At 37.1% G+C, this 20,759-nt stretch overlaps 1 protein-coding gene across 1 annotated transcript in view; it reads right to left on the reverse strand.

The window, feature by feature from the left end:
• The window catches only part of Pgm2l1 (phosphoglucomutase 2 like 1), a 47,027-nt gene that overhangs the window by 5,560 nt on the left and 20,708 nt on the right, over positions 1–20,759 (reverse strand). The window contains exons 2-11 of the mRNA XM_028770686.1: positions 14,811–14,978; positions 12,991–13,097; positions 11,801–11,885; positions 9,644–9,727; positions 6,528–6,721; positions 4,734–4,923; positions 4,333–4,430; positions 3,435–3,612; positions 1,013–1,106; positions 179–308 (exon numbers count right to left, since the gene is read on the reverse strand). Coding sequence (XP_028626519.1) covers positions 179–308; positions 1,013–1,106; positions 3,435–3,612; positions 4,333–4,430; positions 4,734–4,923; positions 6,528–6,721; positions 9,644–9,727; positions 11,801–11,885; positions 12,991–13,097; positions 14,811–14,978 — 1,328 coding nt within the window. The remainder of the gene's footprint in view (positions 1–178; positions 309–1,012; positions 1,107–3,434; positions 3,613–4,332; positions 4,431–4,733; positions 4,924–6,527; positions 6,722–9,643; positions 9,728–11,800; positions 11,886–12,990; positions 13,098–14,810; positions 14,979–20,759) is intronic.

Here is a 20,759-nt window from a genome sequence, read left to right on the forward strand (position 1 = left end):
AGGAAGGAAGGAAGGAAGGAAGGAAGGAAGGAAGGAAGGAAGGAAGGAAGGAAGGAAGGAAGGAAGGAATCTGTTCCTCAAAAACAAACTAAGGACCCTAAACCAACCAACCAACCCACCAACCAACCAAAAGAGCAAGCAAGGCAGGTCTGCTGTGTGAGATCCCATGAGAACTTACATTTCATACACTTTTGTCAGCTGCTCCATCAGTGTTACCTTCCTGGTATCCAGGAAAGAGGCCATTTCAGCAACAACAGCAGCTGCACTCACTCCATCTTTGTCCAGCACAGAGGTTCCACACAGAAAGCCTGAGGGTTAGACGCTGTCTTTAGAAAAGGGGGAAACTTCTGCTACACTTTCTAGTTTTGCACTTCCTCCCTGACCAGGGAACTGAAGATCACAGTATCAAGCCAGGTGTGACAATGCATGACTCTACCTCAGCACTCAGGGGCTGAATTGGGAGTTCAAGGCTAGTTTAGGCTGTGACAGCCAAGATCTTTTCTCAAAATAAAACAAAAAAACAAAACATGAACCACAAAATACAATGACAACAACAAAAACAGCTACCCAACTCCATCAGAGTCTAGTTAACAATGTATTCAGGGATCTTTAAGTTCTTCTCTGACGGAAAATGTTTTTCAGTCTTCTTAGGTAATCAAAGTTTTTAGAAAGGAAACATAACCTTACACCATGGTTTACACCATGGCTACAGAAAGTTTTTACCAAGTCCTCCTCTGTAATCAGATTTGAGGGGTTTTCATCTGATGAGTGACTGTCCACTTGAAGACATATATGCTGCTAGGCATGCATCTCTGCATTTTTGCAACTCAAAATTATAGCCAGAAGGTTGGTTTGGTGTCCTTTTCTTAGTTTGTTTTTGAAGAACAGACTCCTTCCTTCCTTCCTTCCTTCCTTCCTTCCTTCCTTCCTTCCTTCCTTCCTTCCTCTACAGAATTACTATATTTTAAATGCTTTCAACCAAAAGAAAAGAGTATTAGTAGTTACTACATACCAATAGACTCTTCAAATGCAAAAAGGACTTCTTTTCCATGTCCTAGGAGGTCTTTTATCCTACTTCCAATCCATTTAAAGCCTGGTAATGTTTCCTGAAATGTAGAGGAAGCCACTCCAGTTAACCAACTCTGATGAACACATATTAAAGAACTTATTTGTAAATGTACATAGCTCCTGCATAGTGAGCGTCTGTCACAGTACTTGGTCCATAAAGGTTTATATAGTGGTAGATGTATAGTCTCAATCTACCATAACCACACACACAGGCACAATTAATGACCCGCTAGCAGAGCAACAGGTGATTTACATCAAGTATAACATGTTTTAAAGTGGTGATAAATACAGATTCAAAATGACAGGTGTGTGTGTATACATGTGCTACAATCACCTACTGCCTATTAAGTACTGTAATGGGTGCTTTACACCATCCCTTCTAATGCTTACAAACATTAGTGCCATCGCAGAAACTTAGAGATTACTGTTCCCAAGGCTGCACATAAGGGATGGAGGCAGAGTTTGATTATATTGATTTCCTGAAGCAATTGCTGTCCTTTAAGCGCATTATAATCTTAATATGAGCACTCGTGAAGGATGTGATTTAGTTGTCTGAAGTAATCAAGGCCTTTAAGTTTGTAGTGACATAACACAAGCACACCACATGCCTCAACTGCCTGTACCATTGCACAACACTGTGGGATACATAAAGCCTTTACCAAGCCCTTTTTGTAATTAGATTTGAGGGTTTTTCATCTGATGAGTTTCTGTCCAATTGCAAGACATGCCCTGCTTTAAAGTCAATAGAGAGGACACATCATGCACACTAATTCTAGAGCTTACCATCACTAATCTGTTTCCTAATTTACTTTTCTGCTTCCTCTCAAAACAACAACAAAAAACCCTATAAATAGAAAAGCCAATACCACCCTCAGTAAAAAACAGATTTTTAATATTCTCCTTAGAATCAAGCTTCTTTTATGCTCAGGATATATCTTTTTGCTATACACAAGGAAAATGTTAACATAATTCAGAATCTTAGGCTTGAATACAATTCCAGTATCTTCTAATTTCCTGTGTGTTTAACAATTACAATATTCATTTTTTTCTTTTTTGTTATGTATGATTGGTGTGTATGTCCACACATGCATGTTCATGTGAATAAGGGCATATGTATGCCACAGTCCACATGTGAACTTTAAAGAACAACACCGGGAGTTGGTCTTCATTTTTCAACCTTATTTAAAACAGGGTCTCTTCATTGCTTGCTATTGCATTCACTGAGCTTCAGAAGGATTCTTCCATCCCCAAACTCCATTTTGTCACAGGAGGATTGGAATTTCATGCGTGTAACACTGCATGGGTTCTGGGGATTCAAGTTCAAGTTCCCAAGAATGCAAAGCAAAACTTTACTCACTAAGCCATCTCGCCAACCCAGAATATTCTTTTACTTGTCTAAAAGCTAGAAGAAACTAAAAAATTAGAAGATACTGAAATTTTATTCAAGCCTAAGATTCTTAATTATGACGTTAAAATTTTCCTTGTCTATAGCAAAAAATATATCCTGAGCATAAAAGAAACTTTATTTTAAAGAACAATATTATACATTTGTTTGTTTTTATTGAGGGTAGTGTTGAATTTTCTACATCTATTTCTTGTTTTTGAAAGAAAGCAGAAAAGTGAACTAGGAAAGAGATTAGTGATGCTCTAGCATTAGTGGGCACAATGTGCCCTCTCTACTGACACTAAATCAGGGCATGTCTTGCAATTGGACAGTAACTTATCAGATGAAAACCTCTCAAATCTAACTATAATCAGTAGTAGATCTAATTAGTATTATGACCCATAGCCTGATGACAACAAAGATGACAGGTGACAACTTAACTGACATTAGTCCAAGAGACTGCAAAAAACTAATTGTCTGTCATAAGTCCACAGTCACCAACTGTCTGAGGGTCACAAAACTTAATGATCCAGCCTAAGAGTCGCTACTTAATTTCTGGACATAGAGTCATTGGGTCTTATTTAGAGTTACACTTAGGGTAACAAGTCTGTGTTTGATGAGAAGAAGCAAAGATTCTATGAGATTTATAGTTTTCTGAAGCCTGTGTTACTGATAAGTTAGATTTTCACAGTCTAAAATGTTGTATGTTCCCATACGACATTCCCAGACAATACTATATGGAATAAGAAGTGTTAGTTTAATGTCTAAAAGAACATTTCATCTTAGTCAGAAATTCACATACTGGATGATTTTGGCTAGGGTATCTAAATTATCAAAAATATCAAGCAAGCATGAACAGAGATAGAAAACACGTAGAACTATCAATGAGATCAATGAAAGTCAGTTTGGTGCATAGATATCTTTACAGAAATGTTTAGCAAAGTAGCACACAGACTTCTAATGAAGTCTGCATCATTCTTACTTCAAAATGAAATCCTTCTTTAAGTGCAATTGCCTTTAAAATTTTAGAGGAGACAGTGGTGGCTAACATGTAAACATTCTTCACATCGGCATTTGGTTTGTTTTTCTTCCAGCAATCAAACATCCACCACCCAAACAAAGCCGCCAACTCATTCCCTGTGAAAACTTTCCAACGACCACTGCAAAAAGAATAAAAGTCAATGTCAAGACCTGCATAGCTTCTTATGAAAACTTTCTGACTTATAGCTTCAAATCACCTTCCTTTAGACTGGAAACCATAAATTCTATTATATGGAACTTTTGACAACATTTATTCCATCTTTTGGTGTGTAGTATACATGTGTATCTGTGTGTGCATACATGTATGTACATATGTATAGAGGCCAGACATGAACACTGAGTAATTTCCTATATTACTCTCCATTTTATTTTTAAATATAGTTTAAATTTCATTTGTTTTTATTTATGTGTATGTTTGTGCTCTTGTTTTTCTGTATGTGCACATCTCTGTAATGCCTGTGGAAACCAGAAGAGGGTGTTGGATTCCCTGGAACTGGAGCACAAACAGTTGTGAGTCACCTGATGTGAGTACTTGGAACCAAACCCAGGACTTCAGAAAGAGAAGGACATGCGCTTAATCACTAAGCCATCTATCCAGTTCTCTGCCTTATTTTTTGAGATTGATTGGCTGATCCATGAGCCTCCTGCTCTGTCCCCACCAGTGCTGTGAATTCATACAGCAGCTGACCCGCTGTGTCCTGAAAACACAGCTGTGTTGTAGTCATTTACTACCTCTGGCTCGTAGAATCTTTACATGCCCTCTTCTATGACAATCTTCAATTCTTGGGAGAAGGAGGTGATGTAGATGTCCCATGTAGGCTGAAGCTCAAATTACTTACTTCTCCTGAAGTTCTGCCACGGCCAGCCGGTCTGCATCAGGATCTGTGGCTAGCACTATCCGGGCATTTTCTTTCTCTGCCAGTCGTAAGGACAGTTCCTAAAACAAGTGACCCCAAAAGGCTAGATTATACTAAAGAACTTAAATCCAATGTTCTTGTTCCTAAAAGTGGGTACCATGTCAATGATATGAATTTCAAAGCATGCAGTCTAGAGAGATTGAACTAAAGCCATTTTCTTCAGAAATTTCAAACAAAACTCCTTATTGCTCTAATATGACTTAATACTATGAAACTTGCAGCAGAGCACAAGGAAAGCATGTAAGTCATCTCTGATGTGTCACTCAGACCCATTGAGTCTGGTGGCTGATAAGCTAAGAATAATTCAAATTTAAAAACAATACCAGCACAGATTCTCCTTCTTCAGGGTTTGGACATTTAACAGTAGAAAAGTCTGGATCTGGGTCTTTCTGCTCTGGGACTGGAATTGGAGGCTTAAAACCAAATACTTGAAAAGCCAACTGCACATAGTCATGTCCAACTCCATGAAAGGAGGTATGTACAAATTTCAAGGTGGTCTTTGAATTTAAGTCCCTGTAAAGGAAAATCACACACACCCTTACTTATCATTTACTAACCACTTCCCTATAATAAACAACATTTATAAAATAAATAGCAAGCATTTCATAATAGCTTTCAAAATACCCATAAAGAGAACACCCAATATCTATATATATACTTGGCAATTGATTTCAGCATGTCAATTCTGTCAGTCTGGCTTTGCTTCTTCAAAAATCATATTATTTTGCACAAAATACTTTAGTATTTAAGAACATAATTATACCTTATCACATCTAAAACATGAACAATAATTTTTAAATGTTGACTAATATCTGTGTTCACATTTTCTCCAAGTATCTGAAAATATCACCTGGTTGCTCTGTCTCTCAAATCTTTTTACTTTGTAAATGTTCTTTCACTACATCTCTAACCCTTGCTCTCCCCACACCATGTCCCATATCTTGGTTTGGAAATTATGCATCTTTTTCATAGTTTGTTTTTCTTTTTTTCCTCCCTCCCCTTTCCCTGTCTTTCAGTTTCAGATAAGATCTTTTAAATGTCTGCAGCTGGCTTCAAACTCTCTATGTAGCTGAGGATGACTGTGAACTTCTGGTCCTCCCGCCTCCACCCACTGAGATTTCATGGTATATCACCATGCCTAGTTTGTGAATTGCTAGGGATTCAACCCAGGAGGGCTTGGCCCACACTCACTCTATTAATTGAGCTACATCTCAGCCTTTGTTTATATTAGTACATTCCTCTGATCTGTTTCTACTATGAATGGGTCACTGGATCTAGAGGCAACATTAGATTCTATTCCAATTCCTCTGGCAAGAATAGATGTGTATTTTCTACCAAGTCACAAGAGGAAGCCCACAATGCCAATTTCACAGTTAGTATTTATCAGTGTCCTGTCATCCTCATTCGTCCATCGGCAGTTCCCTATCAATTTATTGCCATTATAAGCTTTTGGGATGGCTGCTAAGGTTCGTTATAAAGATAACAAAATTGTGATGTTTTCATTGTATTATTTCTTCATTTAATAGCTGAATTTTGGGAAGCTAGATCAGTGGTAGAGTGCCTCTTTAGCATGTATAAAGCTCAGAGTTCAATCTCTAGAACAGAAAAAAAGTAGCTTTTTGTTCTTTGAAAAATGTTCCTCTTCCAGTCAACTCTTTAACTCTGAAATGGAATTTAAACATGGAAAAGAAAAATTATGAGACTTAATCAACTTTAAAAGTGAAGATTCACAATTCATTAAAAGCCCTTGAATGAGTGATTTTTAGTGTAGAAATACACAATAGTGCTTTCTTACTATTACTAACAACCACTGATTTTTTTTCAATTAATTACAGTGATTCTTCACTTTGATGACTTTGTAGTCTTTGGTTAGTGACATGCCACTCATGTTGTCATATTAGTTCTTCTATGTTTTTAACATGACCTAAGTATCTCCTAGTATATTAGAAGGGATGGGGGGGGGAGGCAGGAAGAGAGGGAGGGAAGGAGAAAGAGAGAGGGAAGGGAAGAGGAGACTGACTGATTCTGACACCAAGCTCATTTAGGACATTTTCTATACCAGGCCTGGATATACATTAATCATATTCTAAGGTTATCTTCCAGTCCCACTTGGATACCTGTAAAAACAGATCTTTTTCAGATCTTCCATGTATTTCTTGCAAATGTCCTGCAGAGGATCTTTCTTCAGTGGGCTGGTGTCCACTAAATTATCATTCCAAGAATCATTCCAGGGTTCCACACACTCTTCTATACATTTCAGAATTTCTTTATCATGTGGAGATGTGATCTGAGCACCAGTTTCCCAATAAACCTATATGATACATAAATATAGCCATACTTAGTTAAAATGCTTGTTAGGCTCTTTCTTAGCTACAGTAGAGATGGTCACTGGTATTTTGAAGAAGAATATCAAGTTAAGCAAGTAAATATGTCAAGATTAGACTAATACTAAAATACATTGATGGTAATGATTTCAGAGAGACTTGTCAAAAGAGAGTCATGTATTATTTCCAACCTTAGAATAGTAACAAGTCAATATGAAGCATCATATAACCACCTTATATGCACACACTAGTGTCTAATTATATTCTTAGATGTATAACTATGTTAAAGATAATATATAAAAATATTAAAAAAAACATGAAATGGGCTGAAGAGAAGGCTCAGCAGTTAAGATCACTGGCTGCTCTTGCAGTGGACCTGGGTTTGGTTCCCAGTACTCACATAGCAGCTCAGAACTATCTGTAACTCCAGTCTCAGCCTCAGGGGATCTGATGCCCTCTTCCAGCACTGCACTGAGGATACTGTATACATTCAGGCAAAACATTCATACACTTAAAGTAAATCTTTAAAAACAAAGAAACCACGAAGTATCCACAAAAATTTACACTATTAAATTCAGTTATAAGTAACAGAAATTATTTACATTATAAATTAATGTATCAGAATTAAATTATATATCAGAAAAGACAGATAATGTTGATTATCTATATACATTTCAACCAGTTTCCAATTTATCAAGCAGCTGGAGGGGACTTTGCTTAAAAAATATTCATGCTAATTCTACCATGGATATGGCATGGAGCTCTGCTGTTACACCCGAATAGAAAAAGAGCAGCATACATTTGAGTGCATGTACCTCATACTAAGCTGTCACAGGAATGTGACGAATTATTAGACTTAAAATTCTTCTATCAACAACAGAAACAGCAGGAAGTATACAAACGCATAGAAATTGATTAACTCATTACCAAACTAAAAAATAGGTCAAAACAAAAAAACAAGAAGAAAATTAAAAACCTCTTAGAATTAAACAAAAGTGAAAATACAACATACCCAAACCTCTGGGACACAATGAAGGCAGTTCTAAACATTGAAACAAGCAAGCAAGCAAACAAGCAACCCTGAGAGGTCTCACATTAGCAACTTAGCAACATGCCTAAAAGCTCTAGAGCAAGAAGAAATAACATCCAAAGAGTAGAAATAATCACACTTGAGGCTGAATAAATAAATAAATAAATAGAAACAATGATAAAAACAATCAAAGCATCAATGAAATGAAGAGTTGGTTCTTTGAAAAATTGACAAGATCAAGAAACTCTTAGCCAAATTAACCAAAATATGGAGAGAGAAAAATCCAAAGTAAAGATGAAAAGGACATTATAACAGACACTGAGGACATTCAGAAAATAAGGACATATTTTTAAAATCCGTATTCTACTAAACTAGAAAACCTTAAAAAAATGGATGAATTTCTTGATATATAACCTACCAAAGTTAAACCAAGATCAAGTAAGCAATTTAAACAGATCAATAACCTCTAGTAAAATAGAAGTACTAATTAAAAGTTTCCCAAAATTTCCATATTTGTAGGATATTTGTGTTTACTTTCATGAGAAGTTTGTTAAAACATATGTGTATTCCTCCCTCCCCGCCCCCTCAGATTTACAGATGATTGTGGGCTATTACATGGTTCCTGAGAGTTGAATCAGGGTCTTCTGTAAGAGCAGGACTGTCTTAAGGCTGAATTGTATTTCTATTCCCTCTCAAACTTAATTTTTGAGACGTGGTCTCTTGCTGAACCTGGATAGAGCTCCTTGTCTCAGATGGACTGTCTGACCAACGAGCCCCAGGTTCCCTGGCTCTGTCCCACAGCACTAGGGTTACAGATGCACACTGCTGCGTCCAGTTATTACATATGTGCTGAGGAACCAAGCTTGGGTCTCAAGCTTTCAGAGCAAGCACTTTACCCACAGGGCCATCTCCCCAGTCTCTGTTCCATATGTTGTAATAGATATGGTACCCTAAAGTCTGTGACTTCAGCTCACTTCTTCCTTGAGTTACAGATCTCCACATCCAGCTGCTCATAGCACATCTGCTTACCTGGTTAGCTCATGATACCTGAAACTTATATGTCACAAACTGAATTAATTATGCTTCTTCCCTGCCTTTAGGAGTGGGCCAGGCCCCAAATTGTTTTTTGTTTTGTTTTATTTTGCTTTTTAAGACAGGATTTCTCTGTGTAGCCTTGTCTTGGCTCTCCTGGAACTTGCTCTGTAGAGCCTGCCTCTCCCTCCCTAGTGCAAAGATTAAAGGTATGCATCACCACTACCCAGCAGGCCCCAAATCTTAAATCAGTATCAAACCTTTCTCCCATTTAAGATAGGACTTGGTGTGTCTGGAGTCCTCCCAAACAAGAAGGAAAATGTAAGAATGTGGGTCCATCTCCCAGAAGCCTGAAACACAGTTCAGTACTATACCGTGTGCCTTCCATATGCACCTGTCAAGCTACTTTTTACCTCTGACACTCTACTTTTGATGTTTTGTCAGAAAGACTAATGTAACAGGTAGGTCCTGTGGCCACTGAGAAGCCAGGGCAGCACAGAGAGAGGGGAGAGTGAGTTCAAGATACTATTTCCCTGACTCTTCCCATTCAGTCTTTGTATTCTTGATATACAACATGACTTGATTTCTAAAATTATAGAGAGGATATATTTGGGATGGGATGGAGAAATCAAGGAAAAAAGAAGTAAAACCCCAGTGAAAAGACAATTGTTCTGTATACACCCTGGGAACCAGTAAATGCCATCACAGGTACAGTCTGTGAGAGCCAGCATCAAAGTTTTTATATGTTCCCAATGCCTGGCTTTGTTCCTCAGTATAGAAAATATCGAGTATATATTATTCAAGTAAAAGTTATAAAATAGGCAAAGGTTGGGAGTCCAAGGCTTACCTTGTACCCATTGTCCTCTTTGCGGTTATGAGATGCAGTAATCATCACACCTGCAACTGCTTTGAGTTCCTGAACTGCATATGGCTGAAAATAAAAAATAAAAATTCCTAGCAGCATTCTTCCACTTTGCTTGCTAGATATTCATACATTTTCTATGAACGCTACTTGGTTAAATTAACACAGGAGGACACTTAGATATCATAATATAAGATCTCGCTGCCCCAGGTTTGATGGGTAAGGTCCTTCTCTAACATACACAATTCAACAACCATCCAATTATCACCCTGAATGGCCCTTCCTCTCAATCTCCTATTGCTTATTGGTTTACAATTTTCTTATTCTTTGTTATATGATAATATTTAGCAAATGCGACATGACAGACACTTTGCTGGACTGCAGATACAAATGGCACATATAATTACAAATAGTTGGAGGTGGAAGTAAACTTAGAAGCCATCTAATCCATCACATGTTACATGAGTTTTATCTACATTATACAGTCATTAGGTAGAACGTTCAAAGGTATAGCCTTCTGTCTTCTAATTTGCAGATCTTTACATATACTCTGCGGCCTCCATGGCACATAAGTGTCAGCTCACCCTTTTCTTGATTAGTTCTCTTCCCTGGATGCTTCCTTCCTGTTTCCATCATCATACTGACCACTCTTCAGACCACAGAAGGTGGGGGAGGGGAGGGGAATCGGCAGATGTCCTAGGTCTGATCACACTAGTCTATTCCCTTAACTTGATTCCAGAAACAGTTCCCAAACCCATACCTAATCAGAGTTCCTTCCACCAAGGTACTCTGGCTACCCTTAGTCAAGGAAGTCAACCCTTGATTTGAAGTCACGGTGATAAAAGGGAGCAAATCTGGACAAGTAATATTACCTTAGCAACTACAATAGAATAATCTATCGACATTATTCATTCCTTAAATATTTGGTAAAACTTGCATATAAAATAATCTGGACTTGCTATTTTAAACTTGAGAATACTTTTAAAAATACCAACTAAACTTATTGAATAATTATAGATCTTATTTAAGCTTATTTCTTTCAGTTTTGATGTATCAACTGTTATTCTACAAAGCTACAAAGCTATTCATCTAAGTTTGCACATTTATTTGAATTACACTATTAGAAATACTACGATTATCTTAGTCTCTACTGTATTTATTACTCACTCCTTTCGTTTGTGTCTTGTTTTATCAATAAATTTTAAGTTACATTTCTTTAGTTATTTTGGGGCACATTCATGGCATGAGATTGGAGAACAACTTGTAGAACTTGGCTCTCTACTTGTACCATGTGGGCCCGGGGACTGAACTCAGGCTGACAGGCGTGGCACCTGGAGCCATCTCTTCAGCCTAGTTTTGACTTTTCTTACTATCTTACTTATACTCTTATAATTTCATTTATTTTAATTTGCTTTACCATTAACATGTAATTAGAACACAGGCTCAGTGTCTTAACATCTTTTCTTTTGCTAACACATTCATTAAACTTATAAATTTCCCTCAGAGTAGGACTTAGTTCTACCTTACAAGTTTTGCTGTTTGTTGTTTTCATTACTGTTCTGTTTTAAAGACACAGTCTTTGCTTTACGTTGTCATTATACTCCCATTTCCACTCCCACATTTTTGTCAAGTAGCACCAGTCTCCTAAACATGTTCAAACTTGAAACCATGTACATCAAGTGTAACTATAGCACAGTAACGAGGCCATGATCTATTAACTGCACTAAGTGCAAATGTGCTCGGTGGCTCTTCAGTCCAAATCACTATGTATGTAATAGATCTCTCAGGTCAGTGGCCAGTCATATCAGCCTTTTAAAAGTCTGTTGGTGACTGGTCACTGTCTGCTTTTCAGCTCTCAGATGGAAATGCACACAAAACCCACCTCAACCAGCTAACAGTATGCTCAAATCTATGTGTCATTCTTGTCCTAATAAATCAATTTCTTAAACAAGATCATTAAACATCTCACAATGACCATCAGCTGGTCAACTTACATAGACCAAGCTCAAAGCAAGACTATTTTTCTTCCTTTGGTTGGATTTTCATTGGATTGGACATATATATGGCAAAGATTTGAACCCTAATTGACTTAAGAAATCCCCTGAAGAACAGCCAGCTGAGTAATGACCAGAGCATACTTACTACGAAAGGTGTAGGAACGTATCTTGAAAAAAGGTAAACAGGAACATCTTTAGCAAGCAACACTGCAGCAGTGAGTTTAGCAAGCCTAAAAAGAGAGATTTCATTTACTCCTTCCCATATTTTAATAAACTAACCTTCTGTATAATATATGTTTTAGAATAGAATTATTCTGAATTTTGAAATAGGATCTTCTGTAGTAGCCAAAGCTGGCTGGAACTTTTATGTAGGTTTGTCTTAAACTCACTACCCTGCCTCAGCCTCCCTTATATGCTGCCATGCCCAGCCAAACAGTTGTTACCATTACTAATTATTTAAGCTTGATGCTTCAACATGAAACTGTTAAGTAAGGGTTTTTGTTGCTGTTGTTTGCTTGCTTGTGTTTTTCTTTAAGGAACTAGGGATATGGCTCAGTGGTAGCTAGCTCACTGGCTTAGTATGTACCAGGCCCTAGCTTCATTCCCAGACACACATACATAAAACAAAAATCCCTAATCCTCCAAATACAAATAAGAAAACTAAAAGGTCTTTAACAACAAATAGAACTGACACTACAATTCTTTACTTCTCATTCACCTTTTGGTAGTGATAGCTGTTTTAAACTAAGAAATAAAACTTGTAAAAGGCAACAAGATCAAAGGACAAACTCCATAAAATGGTACCACAATTATCAACTTATGAAAAGATCCTAGAGCAGAATAAGAGAACAGAAGCTTCAAATTACTCCTACTCTGTTCCCATAACCCCTCACTATATACATCGACAGTATTTGAACTTCCAATATCTTTTCTTTTTTTTTTTTTTTTTTTGGTTTTTTTGAGACAGGGTTTCTCTGTGTAGTCCTGGCTGTCCTGGAACTCACTCTGTAGACCAGGCTGGCCTCAAACTCAGAAATCCACCTGCCTCTGCCTCCCAAGTGCTGAGATTAAAGGCATGCGCCACCACCGCCCACCCGAACTTCCAATATCTTAAGAAGTTATACTTCTATAATATCTAAAGCTTATCTCTGAAGTGCTTTTTTACTTCTGTTTCAGCTAAAATGGTTCTCAAGCTTCAGAAAAACATACACTCGGCATTAGCATAGGATCATGCTTCTATACGAAGGTCTTGTTTCAGAACTTCTAGCACCAGAAAAAAATATTAAATATTTTGCCCCCATTCCAATGTAACCTTTGCAGTAATTAACACTGTACCTTTGACTGCTACAGCTGCTAGTCACTTGACCCCGAGTATCATAGCCAACAACAAAGCCTCTCTGTTTGAAGTCTGAAAAACACTTCTCCAGGTATTTGTACATCCCCTGAAGCAAATAAACAGAAGATTAGTTCCTGATCAGGCATCCACCTTAAGTGGCCCCATCTCCCTTTCAGCTGAAGATGAACTGAGGGCCTCAAACAAGCTAGGCAAGTGCATTGCCACTGAACTACATCTCAGCCTCAACCTCTGAACTTTACAACTCAAGTCTCTCGTTTTTCTTCAGCTGCTTATTGACTCAGAACTGGCTTTGGTGTTTATAGTCATGCTTCCTAATGTGGGAGCAATACTGCTCACCCATGAATATGAAATGGCAGTCATTTCTCAGATTTTCAAATACGTTTAGTACTACAGAAACACCAATTTAGTAGCCATAACTCCAGTACAACACACAAAACATGAGAGAAAAAATGGTTCAGTAAGAGGAAAAGAGGGCATGTCAGAAAGAACATTCAGAAGTAACCAGGGAAACTAGTTTTTACTGCAAGGCTCTAGAGGACAGAATTTTCATCATCTCACTGTGTAGCCTAGGGTGGACTGGAACTTGCTATGTATACCAGGCTGTTCTCAAATTCACAGAGTTCCATCAGCTTCAATCTCCCCCTCCCTAGCGTGGGGACTAAAGGTGTACATAACACCCAGCCAAAGAACTCTTCATGAAAAGGACTGTGTCCTTGTAGACACATAAATGATTTCCAACATACATTTGGGGTAAAACAAAAGATCAAAATTGGGTCTGCCCTTTTTGTTTATGAACAAAATAGTTAATTTTTTAAAAGAAGGGTATTGAAGTTTAAGAGTTCTTTGGAAAGTCAGTTGTGTCCGATGATGTTTTACTGGGCAAACACGTGAATGAGTGTTTTCCTGAAGCAGACACAAGTAAAAGGATGTCTTGCTAAGGTGGACACGGGAAAGAATGTTTCACTGAAGCAGACATAGGTAAGATGATGTTCTGCTAATGCAAGCACGTGAAAAAGAAGTGTTTGCTAATAACACGCATGTATTGGTCTGCCTTACATTGTATAGTTGAGCTCCATTTGTTGGTACTCCATAGAGAGAAACACACTAAAAAACTTCTGGTGGTGTGCTGTAGCTTCTTGTTGCTGCAGCAGACTCCGGCTGATTGGCAGAATGATGTCAGCTGAGACAGATGTGCTACGGCAAGACACTTGGTGAGGCAAGGCATGTGGAGAACGTGTGATGATTGGAGGGTATAAACAGAACACAAGGGACTGAGAGAGGCTTGGTGAAGCTCACTGGTCCTTCGCTGATTTTTGCTTTGCTGAGAGAAGCACAGCGGAGAACTTCTCCTGGTGTCCCTGTTGGCCTTAGTCCAAATCCCTCCTGCTGACTCACATTGATTCAGCTTGAGCCCTGGCTTTTCCTGCTAGGTTGTGCCACCATTGCTGCTCTCCGGACTCTATTGAACTGGACTGTTGGTATATCCCTGAAGTGTCTACAAGTAAATCAAGCTGCTGCTGCTAACCTGTGAACTGAACTGCTGATTTCCTGACAACGAAGATGGGGGTTGCTTCAAAGAACCATCCCTAAACAGGTCTACTTCCCCCATCTCCATTTCTTTTCCACCATCTATAGGGAGGTTAAAGCTTTTAAGAACCATCATTATAAGTAGGATTTGAAAAAATTAAAGTTACAGGGTACCTCCAAATTTTTTAAAATAATAGAGTGAGAAAAGTACATATACAATAATACATATATACCAGTATAAAAATACATGTATAATATATGTAATACTTGCCTGTGTTGATTGTATTACTGTAAGGTCATTAATGTAGCAAAACCCTGCTCCCATGGCAGATCGAAGTCCTGCAGTCCCAAAAGTCATCCGGCAACAAAGACGATCACGCAACTCTTTGTTCATCCCATTCCGCAAGAGATTTTCAATCTGCTCTTTCGTTTTGGGATTCTGTTAAAAAAAATAATAAAACAAATCTAATTGAGAACATAAGGTGCTAATACTAAGCCTGTCTGAGGGCCCAAAATGTAGACACATAAACCTGGTCCATTAGATTCTAAAGTTACTTATTAAAATTAGTATATACTATAAAAATACAGCCAGCACACAGATATATGTATACACACACACATATATAATTTATTTATTAAAAATCCTTCCACTTACTTAGTCCTCATGAGATACTGAGTCCTCAAGAGAGGCCCGAGGGTAATTTACATTTATCTATTTTTATATAATCCTAAATTTAAGAACTACAAATTGGACCGGGCAGTGGTGGCACATGTCTTTAATCCCAGCCCTTGGGAGGCAGAGGCAGGCAGATTTCTGAGTTCGAGGCCAGCCTGGTCTATAGAGTGAGATCCAGGACAGCCCGGGCTACAGAAACCCTGTCTCGAAAAACCTAAAAAAAACAAAAACAAACAAACAAAAAACAAAACAAAAAACAAAAAAAACACAAAACCAAAAAAAGCCCTAAAAAAAAAAAGAACTACAAATTGCTTTTAGTCAACTAAATTAAGAGTCTATATTAAGCTTTAAAATATACAGACAAACTATTGGATAAATGCTATTAAAATACCTACCAATTACCTATTTAACTAGATCTTCAAATCAAGATAAAGCAGGCATGGTGGAACACGCCTATAACCCATCAGTGGATATAGTTCTGATCAATATTGCCAAGCAGTAAATCATCTTTAGCTTGGTTCTGAGAAAACTCTATAAAGCAAAGTACTAATGCAGGGGGCGCAGGATAATAGTAACAAGATGGCTTGATGGGTAGAATACATATGTTTTCCTAACCATTCTTGTCTATCTCCTTCCTAGACTTCACCAAGGCCATGTATTAGCTACTTTGTGTCTCTATTGAATATCTGATAGGGAGAGAGACTATCAGGAGTCTAAGGGCAGCCTCACAACATTGCAAGCTTGAGAACCAAAAAACTAAAAATAAAGAAACTAACAAAGTAACAAACACAAACAAAACCCTTACTATTCTTTTAAAACCACATTCCACTCATCTATAGCACCAGATGACCATAATGAGATTTTAGGTTTCAAGTATGTCATATTAGATTTTCATTAAAATGCAAACATGGCTTGAAAGACAAGGCATGCTAACATCTATATTCAGAATTTTAGCATGTGCAGGGTCCTGGATTCAATCCCTAGCACAAAGAAATAAATAAGCAAACAAACAAAAAGACCATCAGATTTCAAATTGAAATAAAGTTATGAGAAAGCCTAAATGGAATTTTCTAATATTCTTTATGGGAGGACTAAATATTTAAAAATCCAAAATGAACCATAACGTCTCTCATCAAAGTTACTATGAGTTGAGTCTGTCGTATTTACATTTTCTGCAATGATACGTAATGTAATGCTAATTAATGCTCAGAATTACAAACCAAGGCACCTGAAAGGCATTCAATGCTAAGCGAACTTTGGACTTGCATAGAAAAACATTATCAATACATAATTTAAACCAAACAGTTTCTGGTTATAGTAGAAACTAAAGTAACTAGAGTTTGTGGGCAAACTAATAAGACATGGCAATTCTATTAACTGGATTTTCTTACTTTTTTAGACAGGCTCTCATGTAGCTCAGGCTGTGCTGAAACTCATGACATAGGCAAAGCTGGCCTTGGACTCTTGATTATCCTGCCTCTGCCTCTCAGGTGCTGCCACCATACCTGGCTCTGAGGTTTTAATCTGTTTAAGGCTAAAGGATGTGCATGTGTAAAACCTAGATTCAAGCATTTTTTGTTTTGTAAATGGCACACACTAACATCTACACAGTCTGGATAAAAATATGAATAGATATTAGGAGAAAAATCTAAACAAAAGAATATTTAAGCTACTAATGAACTATCCCAAAGTTAACGGTATCATCAGATTTGAAAAAACTAAAATGACTTGAAACTGTTAACATCAGGAGATCAGAGCAAAACCTGAATGGCCTCTCTCTAGGCACAGAGGATAAGTACTGATTTCAAATTAGTGAGACTGTAAATTGGGATGGTCTTTTCAGAGTAACTGCAGCAAAGCATCAAATTTTAGATTACATATGCTTTTGACCCATGGATTTTTGTGCTGAAGCAATACTTTCACTTTACATAATTATGGACACCAGAATGTTCACTGCTGCATTCTTGCTGGTAGCATTATCATCACTATCACAGATGAAGAAAAGAGGATTCACAGAAGGACCCAAGAGCACTGAGCTAGCTAGGCAGGATTTAAACACATTTGATCGAACATTTGGTCTGGTTCTAAGTACAAAACAATTGTAGTTTGCAGGTTAATAATGTGTAAAAACAATTCAACTCCAGGTGTAAAGTGAAACAGCATCCTTTTTTGGAACAGCTACATAAATATACAAATGATCCACCAGTAACTATGAGTTGACTGAATATATTTCTTAATGTTAAATTGCATAAAAATGAGAATAAGACCTAAACTTCTCTGTATTAAAAATCTCAGATGCTGTACTAACATAAGTCCTATTTCTTAAAAAGCTATTAAATTTGAGAAAAATAAAAATGAAGAATCATGATACATTAAGCACAGTAAGCCTGTATGGAAAAGAGTTAAATGATTATGGTGACAGACATCTGAGGTCTATTTTAAATTCACATCTCTATTACTTAATAGCTAGATAATTAAATTAATTTATTAATTAAATTACATGGTGTTATAAACTTGGAAAAAGACTTAAAAAGCTATGTAATTATACATAGCTTCTATTTTTCAGAGAATGAAATTGAAATTGTATTTTGTTGCTAAAAATCTTTAAATAACCATGATGCCAATAAACAGTAACAAGGACCTAAAGTAATATAAATTATTTTAAAATATAATTCCTATGTATATTTCAGATATAATAAATGAAAAGGCAGGCAGAAAAGTATATAAAGTATTTTCATTAGTATAAAATGAGTGGACATGTATACCATACAGACATATTTCATGCAAAAAAAGAGAAAACCTAAAAATACTGGTTATCCCTGAAGGAAATACCAGGAGTAGAAACTGAGGTGAAAAGGTTACATTTAGGTTTTATAGCCTTAATAGTGTCTGGAGAGTTCTATCATTTATTGTAACTACTAGCTTTGTATTCATAATGGGTGAGTCTATTGTGAGTTTATGTGAAGTCTTTCTTCATCTCACAAACTGCCCTTACTACTTCACTGCCTGAGAAGTCTATTTCTATTTACCCCAGATAGGGAGAAAAATGGCAGACTGAAGAAATGATTCCATCCACATCCAGCTTGGCAAGTCAGTGCATTTAACTTGGATTACTTGTAAGAGGATGGGCAACTTCTAGTAGCCTACTAAGAAGACTTTCCCTCCTGGCAACCGTTAAACATATATCCTCAGGAACCGGGGGAGGTTCGTTGGTTATTTATTTATTTATTTACTAATTTATTTAGCAACAGAGCCTCATTATGTAGCTCTGATGGGCCTAGGACACGATATGCAGACCTGGCTGGCCTTGAACTCACAAAGATCCAACTGCCTCTGCCTCCCAAGTGCTGGGATTAAAGGCATGCGCCACCACGTCCAGCTTGACTGTTGAATCTTCATTATGGCTAAAATGAAGAAAAGGAAGTAACTACTTACATAATACTTGTAGAATCTTTAAGTCCAAATGCAAATATGAAGAAAGTGATCTTTTAGTATTAGTACTAGTCTTTGTAATTTTTTATTAGCACATACTATATATAATGTGCATAATGTGTATCACTGTAACACTTTTGTGCATGTACAGATTTCAATCCTGTTGTCCTCCTCCTTCCTATTACTCTTTCCTCTTTTCTACTCTCACTGGTTCTTTAGCCCTGTCTTCTACTTTCATATTTGGACTTACATTTTTAATTTATTTTTGGTGACTTAATGAGTTTCACTGGAGCTCTTTATAGGTATACGGGTGAGGATTTGTTTACTGGAGCACGTGCACCTTACCACTGGCTACACCACTGAAGAACATGGCTTTCTCAAGATACTTTGAATACAAAGAAACGTTTAACACTTAACTTCTTACAACCTTTCACAGATATGAAGAAAGCAACACACTATACCAAATCACCCCAACTCTGCCAACAAATGAAGGTATTTATATCACATATGAAAAATTATATTGGACTCGCCTAAGCTTTTCTGAGCCTATTATGCTCATAATTAGGTCCTTTTGCATTGTTTATGTGTAATAAATATAACTGTGTGTAAAAGTACTTTAAATAAAAGTAACCAAGTTTGTCAATGGGTTTACCTGTAAATCTTGTCCATACCTGTGATAATACTTACTTACTTAATACTGACTGCAAGATTGACTGAACTTAGAAGCCCTATGGAAACACACCTCTGGATGTATCTATGAGGGTGCTTCCAGAAGGCTTACTTGAGGAAAGTCCTATCCCAAATGTAGACTGCAGCATCCCATGGGCTGAGGTTCTAAAATGGAAAACAGAAGCTGAACACCAGCTCGTGCTCTCGCTCCCTCCCCCCTTCCTGATTGTGGATGCAGTACACTCAGACACCTCCATCACCTGCTGCCATGCCTTCTCTGCCATGAGTGCTCTCCTCAAACTGTAAGCCAAAAAAAAAAGTCTTCCTTAAGCTGCTATTTGTCAGGTATTTGGTCACAGCAATGAGAAAAGTAAGATATACTGCCTATTTTATAATTCCTATGCAACTTAAATCTACTTAAGAATATCTGAATATTAGACCTAACAGCTTGTGAACAATCTGAACCATACACTGTATCATTTAGAAGATTACAAAAGATATTAAAGAACATGGTATCAATTAACAATCCCAATTCCTGATATTGTTATTCATTAAAGGGAGCCTTCTATAATTCAGTATGTCTAAAATTACAAAACTTTAAATGTTGGTCTTAAATATCTTGGTCAGAGATTTGTATTTTAACAACAAATACCAGATTAATAAAATAATAAAGAATCTTTTTAGTTTATGTCTAAAGAGAAGCTGAAATAGGAAACTGCAATCTGAAAACCTGATGGGTGAACACAGCTGACATTTACTTCTGGAGGTCAGCCAGCTTGGAGATCCATTTCCAGAGGCCTGGAGCAGAGCAGGGGATCCAGTCAGATGACTGCTTATTAGCTTCAAAAATAATCATGTTCTTCCCAATTGAAGCAAGCTTTATTAAACACTGGTCAGGAAAATGAACACTGGCCAGGCCCATACCTGGGATCCCCAGAGAAATGGCCCAAAATATAATCATGTTAAAAGAGTGTTTCCCCATGTAAAAAATCTGTTTATAATTCTAGATTTAATTTCTCCATCTTTAAATTTTTTTACTCAAATTAGCATTAAATTGGCCTAGATAAAAAGCTTGGATGGTTATACTCATCATATAAAACAAAATTTACTTGAAAAATCATTTTTTTTGGAAAATAAAATCCAAGAAATGAAAATGTTAACTAGACCACAACTGGAATGTAAGTTTTAAAATACAACTTTGGTATCACTTAAGTATAATATTGGATAGGGAAAGATTAATGTGAAAAGTTTAAAATGTCCATTATTGTACTTTAAAGCCTTCCTGGGGACATAGCTCACTAGCAGAGTGCTAGCTTAGCGCAGAGGCCCCAGCTTTGGTCTCTAGCAGTATAAAATCAAGAACACAGCTAGAGAGATGGCTTGGTGGTTAAGAGCACTGGCTGCTCTTGCTGAGCACCCAAGGTTCCATTCTCAGCATCCACA

Source organism: Grammomys surdaster, unplaced genomic scaffold (assembly GCF_004785775.1).
Source record: "Grammomys surdaster isolate TR1022 unplaced genomic scaffold, NIH_TR_1.0 203, whole genome shotgun sequence".
Classification (NCBI taxonomy): Eukaryota; Metazoa; Chordata; class Mammalia; order Rodentia; family Muridae; genus Grammomys; species Grammomys surdaster.